The sequence below is a fragment of the Danio rerio genome, chromosome 4, assembly GCF_052040795.2.
Source record: "Danio rerio strain M-AB ecotype USA chromosome 4, GRCz13ab, whole genome shotgun sequence".
Classification (NCBI taxonomy): Eukaryota; Metazoa; Chordata; class Actinopteri; order Cypriniformes; family Danionidae; genus Danio; species Danio rerio.
Genome location: NC_141024.2, coordinates 19,996,769 through 20,014,239, shown reverse-complemented (window position 1 = coordinate 20,014,239; position 17,471 = coordinate 19,996,769). Strand labels below are relative to the sequence as shown.

The following is a 17,471-nucleotide window of genomic DNA, read 5'->3' as shown; positions in this document are numbered from 1 at the left end:
CCCCTGAACTCTGCGTTTGTGTGTGCGCGTATGTGAGAGAGAAGCAGTTTTTTTATGAATGTAACTCTGCTCTGTCTGTTGTCCCTGAAGAGAAGACTGCCCTCTCCTTGAGTGCTCAACTAAACAGACAGTCACACTAAAATACTAGTGACACAATATGCTGCTTAAAATGGCCGATGCTAATCATGATAAAGCAATAAGGCAGTTGATAGCATGTGCTGCAGTCATTTTAACCACGTTCATGGTGAAACCTTGTTTTCTGTGGTACAATTATTGTATAGCACATTCTGAAATGTTTTATGATAGTAGTAGTAAAGTTGTTATTAGTTGTTATTAGTTATTGTGCCAATAGATCTGTTTTTCATTTATTTGTTTCTTTAATACAAATGCTAAAGTACTGATTCGATACATTTAATACTTGAATATGGCCTGAAACATCTTTGGACGGTCTTATTACACAAAAACATTTTTATTGCGCGAAAAAAAAAGCGATACTTGATCAAACAGCAAATTTGAAATGAGTTGATGCAACACAGTTCTTAAACTTTGGGGGGACAACTTAAAGGTTTTATGTTCAGTCCCCTTAAATTAATATGTATAAAAAAGATTGTTGACTTATTGGATTGGTGTTGGGAAAAATTGGGACAGTTTAGGGTTAGAACAATCAGTAAATAAATAAATAAAAATAAGAACAATAAAAGTATTTGTCTAATGTAAATCGAAGCATCATATTAGCTAAGTATTTCCCATTTTAAAGAAAACAAAGGCTGCTAAACTTATGTCTGAAAGACACTTTTAATCAACTATATCATGAACATGGTATTTTCATTTTGTTGTCTGAGTAGTAACATGTGCATTTCATATAGTGCTGCACAATATTGAAAAATCATAAATCAAAAACATATTATAAATATTTTGATATCCTGCGATATATATTGTGATATGAATACAATTCGACCAGATGATACGAGTATTTCTATTAAGAAAGAATTAATCATTGACTGAGATTTAGTAGGTGAGCGCAACTACATATTATCTAATAAACAATTTATTAATATAAAAAAGAATCAGATACAATTAAAATAAACAGTAATTTGCGGTTTTACAAGTCTAACAGTATTCAGGTACAGTATTATTAAAACAGTACATACAAATTAATAATTTTTAACGTTACAAATGCTGCAAGTTCTTTTGCCTGAATGTTTTGAAAATCCTTATACAGTCACAGGCCTCAAAAACATAAGTGAATAATACATTATAAATCAAAATTAAATTAATATTGCATATCCTGTGATGTGTTTATTGCGAATGATCACGTTGTAATATTGATGCTGAAAAAATATATTGTCAAGCCCTTTTTTATATACAAAGTATGAAGCTGATTGGTCAGTTCTTGTCACGTGACCTCGATGCGCTCACGTCATTCTTTCAACTAGGTGCGCCTGGAAATCATTGGCGCATCACAATATGCGCACAAGAAAAAATTTATGAACTTGCGAGTGCAAAAGACGAAATATGGGAACGGCCATTAGTTTATAGCCTCAACCATAGTTAATTCAGTGTCTGTGTGCATACTAGCCTCTAAAGCTTGGAACTTTAAACTAGCTAACAGTTGGCATCACTTTGTTTTAACAGTTTAGTTTTGTTCCGTGCAGAAGCCTTTGCGATTAATTACCATGACGAATTAACGCACGGTTAATAACGAAATCGGTTAATCGATGCATCCTTATATGGAACCCCTACGTTTTTATCACATTTATGTGTACATTCCATCATACCAAACTCTTAATTTGTGAGCAGCAACTGTACATCAGTGTTTGTTGATAGTGAATTTTATCAAATTTATGTAATTATTTAGCATAAGCTCATAATAGATGGAATGCAGAGGTGTTTTATTGCCTTCATATGAAAGGTCACAACCATGTGCGTTCTGAAATATTTCCATCATTTTAAATAAGTCTCATCCAGACTCAGTTTAGCATCTCTCATTAGCTCATGTTAGAAGCTTCTGAAGTCTGCCTCATGTTTCTGCCTCTGTATATGTCAGCTAATGTGTGTTTTTTTTTTGTCCTTTGAGGATTCTGCTTGCGACAAAGCTATTGTTTCACTTGTTCTGTCTCTCACTCTTCTGTCACACTTGTTTTTTTATAGCTTATTGCTATGGATTTAGGCCACAGGCAGCTCAATGACAGAATACATCATAAATGCTTTCCCTTCATGACCCCGCCCAGCAGCAGTCATATACCTGCACTCATGTGGAACAAACAAGAATGGTTGGTTGCCCACAGAAGGTCATTTGCCCAGGGTGCAGTGTGTCTCTTTGAGTCACAGTGTGTGTTCGCCACTTCTTTTGTGCTTTTTGCGGCCGAGAATTCGTTCGAGTGGGTTTTTTTTGCATATGTCTCGACTGCCCTTGCCTCAGTGCTGCACGTCAAAGGTCACGTGGCTGTAGGAATCGTGGCGTTTTTGCATTGACCAGCGGTGCTAGACATGACATTGTGACAGTCGGCGGGATAACAAATGTTGACACTCAAATCTGGGTGACTGCGATTTGGTCCTGCAGGTTTGATTATAACTTTGTGTTACCGTGCCAGGGCATGGTGGGTAGTAGGGTTAGACTAACGCCCTTGCTGCAGAGAGCTTTGCAGAGCGTGGCGCGTTTAGATCTTCATTAACTCAACCGTTTTCCCCCCCCGGGGAGTGCTTTTCCTCCATGTTCTCTTGTTTTTGTCACACCTCGAGGGGAATAATCGGATGTAATTGGCTAGTTTGACCCTGTAGTTTATCATTTGGTGGCTTGGTTTCAGCATGTCAGAGGATGTGTTATTAAAATGTGTATATATATTTTAATTCGCAGGCTGGTGCTGGAATTGGTCTGTACATGTCGGTCCTGCAGTCCTGGTGGACATAATTAGCTAAAACCAGCACCGTGAGGAATCGCATATAAAAAGTCTGGTTCGTAATTAGCTTCCTCCCGCTCTCTGGGAGAGGAAAAAAAAATTAATGGAATAACAGGGGGGAACTTCAATAGCTGATGAACATCATTTTGCTAATAAAGCCACGGAAACTGAAGTAAGGGGCGGTTGCGTAAGAGCCTGTTAATTCTTCGTGTTTGTATTTCATAATAGACTCAGCGCTTAGTAAGCAAAACAAACTGCTTTGACTGCACGCAGGGGCTCGTTTCTTGACATTTCATAAAGCATTGATGAAGCAGAACTTTTCGGCCTTCGTTTTTATGGTACGATTCTGAAATCCACATTCAGTTTCGTGATTTGCCGCCACGAGTCTTAATGAGCTTGCACGATGCTCTGTTTCGGTCTCTTGTGGATTTGCTGAAATTTTAACCAATTTAGCCTTTCATCCGTGAAGTGCAAAGGTCACTTTGACCTTCTCATGACTGAGTAAATAGGTTACCGACCCATTGTGTGAAGGCATTGTTAACTAAAGCAGTATTTACACTGGTGACAATTGGTTAAACTGCGTACATCTGAATCAGTTTGAGGTGTTTACTGATTTAAGTTAATGAAATCAAAATATAATAACCTATTAACTTTCCAGTTAACACTAGTTAAAGAGTTAGTTCCCACAAAAATGAAAAAGATCTTAATTTTCTCACACTCGAGACCTTCAATCATCTTCCAATCACACATTAAGATTTTTCATGCTTTACACTGCCTGACAAAAGTCTTTTTGTCAATCTCAGTTGTAAAAGCAACAAATAATAACTTGACTTCAAGTTAATAATTTGTAAAAGTGGCAGAAGGTAGTTTTTTTCTTATTTTAACAGTAAATCTATAATCGAATTGTGCTTCAATTTAAAAAAAGGAAATTTGAATTTGGGTTTTCAGCCATATTGCCAGCCCTAAAGCTTTATTTATTATTTTAAATGTATATAATAAAGTAAGATTAGTGGCAAACTTTATTAAGTGTTAATTGTAATGTTTAGATCCTGTTTTAAACCAGAATTTTCTTTTTACCAATCAACAGCTTTGGGCCAATTATGAAGAGAAACCAAAAGAAGAGGTGGCTCAGGTCACAGAGGCGAAAGAACGTGTGGCGAAATACAGATCCGTCTACGTCACTGAGATCACAGATGGACTGCACTTCTATGCGCAGGATGTGGAAACCGGTGAGTGCTTTAATCATTTCTCAAATGAGTGCAGAATTTGGTGTTCATGCTTGCATGGCCAGACCTTCATAGTGATGCCAGAAGGCTTGAAGCTTTCACTGGACAAATAGGGGGTCTGATTGACACCAATAACTGTTTTCTAATAGTGTGAAAATCGAAAGTCAGTGGATCTTATTCACTAATTATGTTTTTCATATTTATACAGACATTTGAATTTCTCAAATAAACATTTTGCTTAGTTCACAACACGTACACACACACACGAGCTTGATCTTAGTGCTTCTGTTAGTGAATATAGGTTAGGTTAGTAATTTAATAATAGTAACAGTATAAGGATTTTCCACAAATCTGCGCTGGTTCAGAGAAAGACAGTTATGACACAAACTTAAACGATCCAAACACACAGCGAGACAATAATCAAAGTTTATGTAAGGATTGATCAAGTGACAGGACATCTATTTGTATAATTGAACCTCTAATTATACTGTACTATCAATTTTTAATGCCTAGTTACTTTCCACCCTGTAAATAACATATCTGAATGCATGTAGTCTTCTGACATGCTTACAAGGCCCCGGGAGTAATGTGTGGTATAAATTGTTATGGAATATTTCTTACAATTAGAATACATTTCATTACAAAAGTCATAGATGAATCACAATTTATTTGTGAAAATATCCGTACTCGCATTTCACGGAAGTCTCATCATTGATCCCTGTTGTAAGAGCAACAAATAATAGCTTGGAAAAGTGGCAGAAGGTAGATTTTATGGTACTGCAAAAGACCTATTGGAACCTTCATGGACCCAAGATTGTCATAGAAATCAGTCAAGTTTGTTGAAGGAAAAATCATGGTTTGGGGTTACTTTCAGTATGAAAGCGTGCTCAAACAAAGATGGTCAAGGTGCTTCAGAATTGGCCACCCCAGTCACAAGACATGAACAATGAGCATGTCTGGGGTAAGATGGAGGAGACATTCAAGATGAATCCAAAGAGTCTTGATGAACTCTGGGAGTCCTGCAAGAATGCTTTCTTTGCCATTCCACGAGTCATCGCAAAGATGTTTGGATGCAGTTCTCCAAGCTCATGGGAGTCATGCACAATATTAATCCTTTTCCCACTGCACTATGACTTTATATTCTGTACTGTACATTATTTCTGTTTCGTGACAAGACTTTTGTCTAAGTCAGACCTAATTAAATAAAGTCGTAATTAAATAATTAGTAATCAAGGCATGACCATATTTTATTTTGGTAAAATAATTGTAATCTAGAGGCCTTTGCCTTTCATTTAAGCCACTTCTGATACCAAATGATCCACTAGAAGTTCTAAAACTTGGATTGGCAACAAAATCTTTGTCATATGTTGTCCCTGTAAAAACAAACATGCAGCCCTTAAATCATTCAAAGTTATCTAGATTATGTCATGAACTTCAAAAGCTACTGTTTAGTTGATTCTGGTCTCAATGCCAAAGTTGTAAACAAAACAGCTTTTTCCATAAGGAGATTTGTTTCCAGATTGACCTTTTAAAGAACACAAATCATTTGGAAACCATGCAGAATTCAACCAATGATGCTCTTAAAGTGTGTGTTTGTACCTCATGCTTCAGATGTTTAAACATTAAGTGAACACTATACTGGTCAGTTTATTTATCCCAGTAAATGCATAACTACAGGCAAAAAGCATCTATTTTTCCATTGACTGCCATTAGAAAATAGCCCTAAACTCTGGAGATTCTTCATCTGCATCAGTCAGTTGGTATTTTCAGGTTGCTGTCTTGGTATACCAGAGTGAATGGTCAACATAACATTTTATAACTCAGATGATTATCTTAAAATGATATAAATAAATGCGTGTCCAAATAAGAAGAGGCAGAATGCAACCTGACTTATTATGTCCTGCTTGGATTAATTGGTCAACAGCGGCAAAAACAAACAACAAGCCCTACTGAATTACATGATTTAAATTGGCCTCCTTCATTATGTTTGATAACAAACTCTCAGGGTTTCGAATTAATAGGCAACTAATCCAACTCCACATTCAACCAGGCATGAATATGACATCATACCTAAAGGGCGTTCTTACGACTCCAGATATGATGATTATTAAATGTAGCTGCTCCAGCAAACAAACTCCAGCTAGGAAACATTGCAGGTTGTGTTGTTGCTGTCCTCTAAATGCCCTGAGTGATCTTTCTCTGCTCAGTGTGATAGCAACTAGTCATTAAACATGACAGTTAAATCGCCCTTGGAAGTGACCCAGTCCATGACGGGGCAAACATCCTGTGATTCAAGGAGCTGTTTCTTTTTTCTATTCTCACACACATACACACCCATACAAAAATGTTAGTTTTGGTGGTTAAAGAGAAATCTACGTAGTTGTGTACTGTAAAAATGCTGTCTTACCCCTAAATTCAACCCTCAAAGGAAATTTTGTGACCCTGTTTAGTATGAATTAAGAATTTAGAATTTTTAAACACAAGTATGTCCTCATAAACCACACTACATCACAATACCAATGTCATTATACAAGTTTGTCCTTGTAAGCAACCAAAAACAGTGCACACGCACACTCTAGGACGAGTAGAAAGATCCTAATTATGCCACACATCGTCGTTTGTTGCATAATTAGGGTCTCGCTACATGTTCCAGTGGCAGACTTCATTGGCGGGGACCATAAAATTGACTTTCGTCGTCTCTTAATGCGTCTTAATTCACAAATTAATTAATTTGCATGAATTTATAATAAATCTGTGGCTGGCGTCGCCAAGAGCGTGACAATCCCATCGCTTTTAATGCGCTGTTTGGCTTCAAATAACTCCGTCTCAGAGACCTGCAGGTGTCAAAACATGTTTGGGAAAAACCAAGGGAAAATGGTAGTGAAAAGAGATTCTGGCCACCCTCGATTTATCACTTTAGTTCCTCAGATGACCTTTAACCCCTGCAGGTTGCCCCGAGAGGAAGTGAAGACGGCTGTGCCACGTCTAGTAACCATCACACCAATGAATACCAGCAGCAAGTCACACACATACACATACATAAGCGCACGCACTCGCTCAGCTCTTTGTGAAGTAATTATTCAGGTTATCTGGTTAGCTGCAGGAGAAAAGCAGGTCACGGCAAATATAGTGCAAAAATGAAGGAGATGCGAGATAGAAAACAGGAAATAGGCGAGGAAGTAGTGCAAGAAGATAAGAAGGGAAAAACGGCGAGCTGAATATGCAGTATGTTCGCAGCTTTGCAGTGTTTTTATTATTTTTTTTGACTTGCCTTTTTATTTATTTATTTATTTTATAGATGAACCAGCAACTGTGCATCTTTTCTCTTGTTTAATTGCCCAATGTTTTCCACTGAGAGGATTGAAAATGGAGGGAGAAGGAGAGAGAGAGAGATGTGCTCGTTAGAGAGACAGGATTGTTATTTTCAACTGAAAGTCATTCCTCTTTTTCTCTCGCACTCTCTCCAAACTGCGTTAAGGAGGTCTCGTTCCTTGTAGAGCACTTCAAAGCGGAGCCCTATAAAAACCTACAAGCCAGTCGCTTTGCAGTTTCATTACCGGGTTTCTCGCAGCAACTTCAGAAAGACAGGGAAATTCGAACAGGGTGGGCACGATTTTCATAAACACTTTGAAGACGAGCCTTTTGATTATGACATAACTTTTTATGTCTACAAATTCTGCAACTAATAATTCCACTTTCTTCCTTTATGGTGGTCTTGCTGAAAGAAGAGTAGGGGTTCCATATCAAAAATTCGAGTCAAGTTTAATAGAAATCATCAATGTGAGAGATCAGATTCAAAGTTGTAAGGTTAATACCGTAAGGTGATTTCAGAGGAAGTTTGAGAATAGAGGATAATAAATATAGAAAAACATGCATTGTTGAATTTAAGTATGTATCTATTAAGTCATGATAATTGTTTTCTGTTACCTAAAAAAAAAAAGAAAACAGGCACTTTTTAAAATCTAGTTGTTCATTAAGGCATTTTTTAACGTAATAATATTTCTTTATTTCTATAGCAATATTAAATATTAGCTGTGTTTGTCATCCTGTATTAATGTGCATTTTGACGTATTGCATGAGACACTCCAGATTTAGAATAAACATCACTTTAGTCTCAGTTTTTTTTTACATTCGCTTGTTTTGTTTTTTGGATTAACCTTACCTTGCTTACCTCGTTTATTTTTGGTTACTAGGTTATCAGTACTACAGCCAGCCGCTTTAATGTTTACACCAAACGCAGAGCACCACAATTTTTTTGCTCAAGTTGAATTGATTGAGTCAAATTTTGTGCTATCGTGGTGAACAAAACATTCACACAACACAGAAATTCACCTATCCATGCATTTGCGTCAACTTTGTATGTAATATACTTGCCGAATACTAAATTTCACTTTTGTTGTGAACGGTTTAATGCTAATAATGGAAGACGGAAATGCATTTGACTTGGCGAATATTACACCCACATGATGAATCAGGGGTTTTCGTTATACTTATCTTGTTTACTATTGGTTATACTAGGTTACCAATACTACAGTCAGTCGCTCTAATGTTCACACCAAACACAGGGCACTGCAAATTTCTACTCGTTTAATTATTTAAATTGATCGTGTCAAAATTTGTGCTATTGTGGCGAACAAAACGTTAGCACGGCACAGAAATTCACCTATTCATGTGTTTGCGTTTACTTTGTATGTGATATACTTACATGAATACTTAATTTCACTTCTGGTGTGAATGGGGTAATGCGAATAATGGGAGACGGAAACGCATTTGACTTTGTGAATATTACACCCACCTTGTTCACTGATGGTTACTCGGTTACCAATTCTACAATCAGCCGCTCTGAAGGGCATCACGCATCGGATGCACCGCTCATTGACGTGACACGGCGCGCAAATGATAGTTGAAATTATCATACACCAGACACGCACATTCACATGGTATTTAAAATGAATCTAGACAGATGGTGCTCTGTGGCCCGACAGAAATATGAACAGTGTCCTGAGTCGTGGCTGGGCACCGCCGACTAGCGGCATCGGTGTATGTACCCTGATAGAAACCAACGTTTAGAATTCAAAAATGCATGCTGCTGCGTGGCGCGTTGCTGAGCGGAGCTTCTGGTTTGTGACCCCCTTATTGCTGAGTTTAGACCAAATGCTGGGCACTGCAAATTTTCTTTTCAAGTTGAATTATTTGAATTGATCCAGGCAAATTGTGCAATCAATTTACCTACAGTTTATTCACAGAAATTAATTCTGTGTAGAAATTCACCTATATTCATGCATTTACATTGACTTTGTAATTGTAATGTAATTGTTACAGCCATAACAAATAAGGGAAAACACAATGGATCTGTCTAGGGGAATTTATTAATATAAACAAAATAATTACAATGTAATGGAAACAAAACAGGTTCAAAAACTGTAGAATGTGACAAAATAGCAAAAATAAATTCACAAATGCATGGACATGTAACGCTAATATACTTGAGTGAATACCTTTTGTTATGGTGTGAACTTAACATAACTTATGCAGATTTGTATTTAATACCTTTCCTCCTTTTTTTGCAAACTTTCAAAAGATTTGCATCACGTTCGAATAGAAACACGCCTATTGGTAAATCCTACCACCTTAAGTGTTCAGTCAGTGCACAAGTAAAATGTGACAGTTACTTGTATATCTCGATCGTTTAGCTTCTTTCATGTTCAAATGAATGTGGTGAAAATTAATTTTTGTTTTGTTTTTCAAAATATTACATTAGTCAGATTTCATTTAGTAGATTACATTACTTCCTTCAAAACCCCCAACTTTGGCTATCATGGAACTGGTCATGTATTTGTTGTAGAAGTTTTCTGTAACTCCAAACTATGTTTTTTAAAAGTATGACACATTTCTTGCACAGTATCACAGTGTAATTCAATCCAAACACATGTCTGCGGTGTATTTAGCTTATGTCTTCATCTCGGTATAAACAGTAGATCAAAACTAGATTTTGATCGGTATCCTGACCACATCTGCAACCTCTGCATAGCTATTTTCCCCTGCAACTCAAAGTCGGGCAGTCGTGTTACACAGAGCCTGCGTATAAATAAACAACACGATTGATTTTGTGGGATCACAGCGCTGAAGCTGCGGCATCTGCGGTTAATACATGTCCCAACGCAGCTCACGACTTCATTTAAAAGCCTCTAAACACCCACAAATCGCCCTGATAGCATCTCTGGTTTCCAGCACCCCATGCGGAGCCGCGAAAACGCTCGTGTCTCTCGCTCTCTGTCTCTATCAATTCTATTCCTTTTCTCTGCTTTTTTTAATTAGTTAGATTTAATTACTCAAAGTGTGGGATCAGTAGTGAGACGGAGTTCCTTGGGCAAAGGAGCGTCTGTGTGTGTGTGTGTTTCTCCAGAGGCCGTGTGTAATTTCTCTCTGGGGTGAAGGAGGGGGGAATATGTAGTTGTGTAACTGAAACCTCAGTAAAGTAATGAACCCTTTTGCTTAGCCACGCTGATAGATTAGTTTCGGCATTAGCGTCAGCAAACACGTCCGCATTAGCTGCTGTTTGTCTTCAGCTGCTGGAAACTAATTCATGACAGAGATGGGTTTGTCATCTTGTGTTAGATATTTGGGAGCGTAATTACGTGTCAGTTTGGAGGGAGTATAATTATGTATGTCCGGTTTGTCTTCTGTCTTTTTTTCCCCTTTTCTTTTTTTATCCCCACTATAATTGATACTGTCTGTTACTGTCGTGAGGACAAAACTGGACTATTGTAATTGAAAGTTCTATCGTTCCATCCGCTAATTGTTACACCCGTCGAATGTTTAATCGTTACACCTGTCGATCACTACATCTGTCTATCGTCCAACTGGTTGATAATTCTATCGTTCCAACCGTTTACCGTTCCATCGTTCCACCCTTCAATTGTTCTATCAATCCATGACTGATTATTCTATTCTTCTATCCATCCATTGTTCCATCCTTCCACGGTTCCATCCATCCATTGTTTCGATGTTCCATCCGTCCACTGTTCCATCCGTCCGTCTCCTTTAGTCCATCGTTCCATCTGTCCATCGTTGCATCAGTCGATTGTTCCATCTGTCCATCGTTGCATCAGCCGATTGTTCTGTTGTTTCACCCGTCGATCGTTCCATTATTCCATGGCTGATTGTGCTATTCTTCTATCCATCCATCGTTCCATCTGTCCGTCTTTCCATCAGTCGATCATTTCATCTGTCCATCGCTCCATCCGTCAATTGTTCTATTGTTCTATCACCGATTGTTCTATGGTTCCGTCACTGATTGTGCTATCATTCCATCCGTCAATCATTCTATCGATACATTCGGTGATCATTCCATAGTTCTGTTCATCAATCGTTCCATCATTCCATCCATCGATTGTTCTATCTATATTTTTCCTATTGTTTACTTTTATTTTCGACTTTTATAACCTATCTTTCCATCCTCGTGTTGTGTAGCTAGTTTTTTTTGATTTTATTTTTTTTTATTAATGCATTCAAAATATTAATAATTTCCAGATATATTGGTAATTATGGTGTATATTATTATATAAAAGCAAATAAATTTTATAATAATTCTAATTATATTTTTCTTTGTGCTTTCCTTGAACATCATGCCACCTAATGTTTGAATTTCATCAGATATTTGTGATCAAGTACACTAAATTATATAAAATATACTAAATTTTTTCAATTCTACTGTAAGCAATTCAAAATCAATCCTCAACCCGCGTTTTGAAAAAAAAAAACCATATTACTATTCATACATTTTCTTTGTATAATATTTCTAAAACTATTTTTAAATATTTATGAAATAATTAAAACATTAAGTATATAACTGAAATGTGCCATGAAGATTTAGAAAAGAAATTTTAAATGTTAAACTTTTCAATTATTATCCTGTAATTACATTGTATGTAATTGTATAAAATAAAAATATAATTTAGTAACAAAAAAATTTTTTGTGTGTGCTTTCCTTGCACGTCATGTATTTTTAATTCTATCAGATATTTGTAATGGAGTAAAACTAATATTGAAGTTGTACTGTGAGCAATTCGAAATTGATCCCCAACTTGCATTTTTAAAACAGAAATATTACGATTCATACATTTTATTTGTATGATATTTTTATTTATATATTTTTTTATATTTTTTATATATTTTTTGTTATTTTTATACTATTACTGAAATATACCATGACGATTACAGTGCAATTTACTGTATAAAATAAAATGGCATTTAGTAATTTTTTTTTTCAGTGTGCTTTCCTAGCATATTGTTTCCCCCCGTTTAATTTGATTAAATTTTTGTGATAGAATGAACCCAAAATTTTACTGTAAGAAATTTAAATTCAATCCACAGCCTGCTTTTTTTAAACAAACATTACAATTCATTTTGTTTTAATAATATTCTTTATTTGGTCTTGTGTGAAATGGCTGTTTTCCTGTAGTTAAACCCTCGTCTGTGTCCAGCAGAGCCTGTGTGATACTGTACATCTGTCTGCTAATTCTGCTGGATGAGTGTCTTGGGCAGCGCTGGTGTTGGTTTGGCTGGTGAAGGGTATAAGAGAGGCAGTCTCTGGCACACAGCTTAATGACTGGAGCTCTTCCCTTTCCAGGTGCCAGTTTATACACATCCACCAGCACTCAACAGCTGCTAATGAAGGCCAGCCCACTCGCCAGCATGGGGAAATGTCTTTTCTTTTTCTTTTTTGGTACTAGAGATGCACCAATTGAACAGCCAAAATATGAATCTGCGTTTTTTTTTTTTTTTTTTTTCCAAATCTGCAAACAGCAACCAGATTTTTGTTTTTTGTTTTAATTGGACTATTCTCTTTTCTAAACTTGGATACAAACTAGGGTTGTGACTGAAATAAATTCTCTATCGGTTAATTGACATGAGATGCACATATCTTCAGGGTACAAGCAGTTTTAAATCGCTTAAACAGGTTACATTTATTGAATTTACTATTGTCTTATTCTTTAAGTATGAGCGGGCACAGCTACTGGAATGTTTTTGGCTCGACATGTCTGGTCCCATTCATTTCCATTGATTTTTAGACGTTAAAAACAGCTTGTTACGGTGCTTGATGTTGCAAACAGATTTTGTTACGATATTATTCTTCTTTTTATGTACACAAAAACAAACAGAGCAAGTATTTTGCAGAGCAAGTATTTTGACAGTATTCTGCCATTTATTGTTGCTATTCATTTCTCCCATAGGCAACTTAATCAAAAGTTATATAACACTCACAAAAAAAAGTGCACTTTTGCATCGCCGTATAAGCTCAATAGGATTAGTGACAATTTGGCATAGAATCTTTTGCTGCCTAACTTTTTTTTGTTGTTGTTGAATCAAAGAAACTTTTATCGTCCTCAACTTACATCTGTCAAACTGACTTAAAATATTAAGTTAAACTAACAAAGAAGTTAGTTGAAACCTGATAAACTGAATATTAAAGTAATAAAAACGTTTTGTCATGTAATTTTTTACTTTTTTTTTTCTAACTTAAATTACCATGCCTTTTTAAACACTGAAATGTTTATTATTTATTTTGGTCAACACAGACAAACAGCAAGCACTGCAATGACTTTATTGTACGAAGTGTGTAAACTGAACAATAAAGTCACATTTATAACAAATTTTTGCATCAACTTTGATAAAATTACCTAAACATTTCAGATTATTCGTTCCACAATTCTGTGATATTTATTAACATCGAATAAAGTGTATGAGTAAGATTTTTATGTTTAGGCAGTTGTCAAAACTCAAAGTATATTTCTCAAGGTAAAAAAAAAAAAAGAATTTTATATTAGTGGTATTAGATTTATATTAGATTAATAGTTCTATATCTCTAAGTTAAACAAAAACTAATACTATCTAAAGCTTACATCTACATATATAACATATTCCTTATATACAGCTGAAGTCAGAATTATTAGCCCCACTGAATTATTAGCCCCTCTGTTTATCCCCCACCCCCCCTCCCCAATTTCTGTTTAATAAGGAGAGGATTTTTCAACACCTTCTAAACATAATAGTTTTATTAACTGATCTTTAACAACTGATTTATTTTATTTTTGCCATATTTTACAATATATTTTTCAATACAACTATACAGCTTAAAGTGACATTTTAAAGGCTGAATTAGGTTAATTAGGTTAACTAGGCAGGTTAGGGTAATTAGGCAAGTTATTGTATAACGATGGTTTTCTCTGTTGAATATATAGCTTAAAGGTGCTAATTAATTTTTTGCCCTTAAAAAATAATTTAGAAAAAAAATTAAAAACTGCTTTTCTTCTAGCTGAAATAAAACAACTAAGATCTCTCCAAAAAAAAAAAAAAATATCAGACATTTTGTGAAAATTTCCTTGCTCTGTTAAACATTTCGGAAATATTTAAAAAAGAAAACAATCAAAGGGTGGCTAATAATTCTGACTTTAACTGTGTATATTTATCCTTCATCATTTAAACTCCTTTAAAATTGAATCTGTATGTCTAAAAAATACTTTTTGAAACTAAAACCAGATTATTTGATTGTGTAAAAAAAAAATAAATAAATAACTGAGTTGACCAAGATTACTAATTTGCACTCTTTGTACCCATGAAAATCCACCACTGGAGCACACCACTGCTGATCTTCAGGAAAGCCATCCTTCTTTTTTCTTTGTCAGTTGCGCTTCACGAGTGGAGTGACTGGAAACGATGCTTTGATATTGATTTAATTAAGGGGGGGTGAACGCTGGTACTTTGTATTGATTTGGCCGCTGAAGGCAGTCTGTAGGCGTGGAGGTGCGAGCCGCAGTGTGAAGCACTCTTGATTAGCACTCGAGCGCAGGCTGAGCATCTCCTGTTTGTCAGGAATAAACCCCACTCTGGATTTAGAGAGGCTTTGGCCAATTGTGTATGTTGTGTTTATGGCTTTGGGGCATCCTGTAGGTTCGATTTTGATGATTCCCCCTGCTGGTTTCTTATGTAGCTGTTTTTCTTTAATGCATTGTTTGTTGATTTGACTAGTCTGAAAAGGGATCTGTTGCAGTGAAATTTTTAGTTTTTACTTCAGTTGTTCTTTTAATTTCTCTTAGAGTAATTGTAATGAGTTTTTTTTTTTTTTTTTTTTTTTTGTATTGCAGGAAAAGTTGCATTAGTCTTAATTTTCTAGCCTTTTAGGAATGTGTAATATTAATTGATAGAACAATTTAAAATCAATCAAGCAAATAAACAACAAACAAACAAAGAGTTAATGTTTCAGGAAGATTGCAAATTTTGTACTTTGAGGAATGCTGATTTTCGGTTTAATGGTTTCCCACTAGGGCTGCACAACAAATCGTTTTAGCATCGATATTGCAATGTGCTCATCTGCAATAGTCCCATAGCAAAGATATGCAATGTTGAATCTGAATTATAATCATGCAAGAGCTACAGAACTGTATTTATTCACTGTATTTATATGGAAAAAAAAGCAAAAAAATTGATTACTTAGAATTTGTGTCTTGTTTATAGATTAAGTATCTACATTTCGAAGCAAAACAAGATCATTTCACCCCACGGGCAGATCATTTAGCTTGTTTTAAGGAAAATGTCTTTGTTCATGTATTTCTTCTGACGGTGAAAACAATATTTTACAATATTTTACTTATATTTCTTAATATTTTAAGAAAAATTAAATGCCGCAGTATCAGATTTTTCCAATATCGTGCAGCCCTATTTCCCACATAATCATTTAAATTCTTATTACTTTTTAAAAGTCGTTGCTGTGAGGCAGACTATTTATTTTTAAATTTACACCTACTGCCTTTTATTTAATAATTTTGTAACATATTTATTTTATACCTATTTCTGTTGCGCTATTCCTTTAAAGCAAAATGTATTGTTAATTATTAGTTATTGGTTATAAATTGTTATAGCATTTACTGTAACACTGTTTAGTTTTAATTGTATTTCCTATATTTTGTTTTATATTTTTATTTTATTTTTATTCATATTTTTTTTATTTTTGTTTTATTTGTTTAGAATTTTCTTTGCTGTTGTTGAGGAGATTTATTACATTATTTAGTTACTAAGGAGGTTCTTAAGCTGTTACTATTGTAGGCGGCCATTTAAAACCGAAATAGTTAATGTGATATGAAATATATAATATTATACACACAAAAATATTTTACATAAACTTCTGAACAAGTTTCATTAAAATTTGAAATAAAAAATCTCATTTGCAATCAAACTACTTTTGCTGCTTGTTCAAACTACGTATTTAAAATGAGCTGAAATAACACATTTCTTAAGGTTTTTTGGTACAACTTAATTATTTTTATATTCATTTCACTTACATTTTTCACTTAAAAACTATCAATTTACCTTAATTTGTGTTGGGACAACATAAAGGAATTCTGCGAAAATTAATGTTAACATGTTGATATATTATTTTAGACATCACAATATATTTTTGATAAGGTCACAATATATGTATTTTTGTTTTGTTTGGTTTTTAAGTTAAGTTCTGTTTGTCCACAAGATGCTTTTAAAGCAAACTTACATAACGTTTTGAGCTGAAAGCGGGATTTCTTTTCACATAACAAATAGCTTTTTTGTTAAGTTTAAAAACTAAATAACTATTGACTTTTGATGAAGCCTCTTCACCGTAATCACTCTTAAATGGGCAGAAAGCAAAAAACTTGCTCTGCACTCCTCCAAGGCATTATGCTGGGTATATTTGGTAACTTGCAATCAAAACAGAGTCCGGGTCTCACCCACAGCCGCAGATGCTGCTCTGCCCTCTCTTCGCAGTGCCTGGGAAATCAAAGAACTGTAATTTCACATATCCACTGATTACTGCACCACCGCCGAGCATCTCTAAACTAGACTATGCCACAGCACTGTCTGAGATGGCTTAGTGTCTGTTTCTCTATCTATGTACAGTATATGTGTTCATCTTGTTTCTGTGCAGAGCAAAGGCTTTTAGGCCATGTCTACATATAAATGGGTATTTTCATAAACCATTTCCATCTCTGTCGGCATGAAAATGATGAAATGCACTGTAATGCACGAACCAACAGGTGGCGATAATGACACTTTTATGCTAGGTTCACATCAAATGATTGTTGTATTTTCGATGGTGAAGTATTTTCGTGAGTAAATTGCATACAAGTATATTTGAACACTTCAGAGTTTGAACAATGCGGAACATTCGATGCGCTAGCTAAGATCATGCGAAATTTGAAAATTGTGTCTTCAGCGTTTGGCGTAAACCCAACCATGTTGGCCAATCAGAAGACAACGGTTCATATGCAAATATCATAAAGCGAAACTCTTGTTGTAGTTTCCACACCACCAC

General features: G+C 35.3%; 1 protein-coding gene across 2 annotated transcripts in view; it reads left to right on the top strand.

Annotated features, from left to right (window-relative positions):
• snd1 (staphylococcal nuclease and tudor domain containing 1) overlaps positions 1-17,471 on the top strand; it is a 297,588-nt gene that overhangs the window by 237,987 nt on the left and 42,130 nt on the right. For both annotated transcript variants that reach the window (NM_182865.3, XM_087246093.1), the window contains exon 18: positions 3,988-4,129. In NM_182865.3, coding sequence (NP_878285.3) covers positions 3,988-4,129 — 142 coding nt within the window. The remainder of the gene's footprint in view (positions 1-3,987; positions 4,130-17,471) is intronic.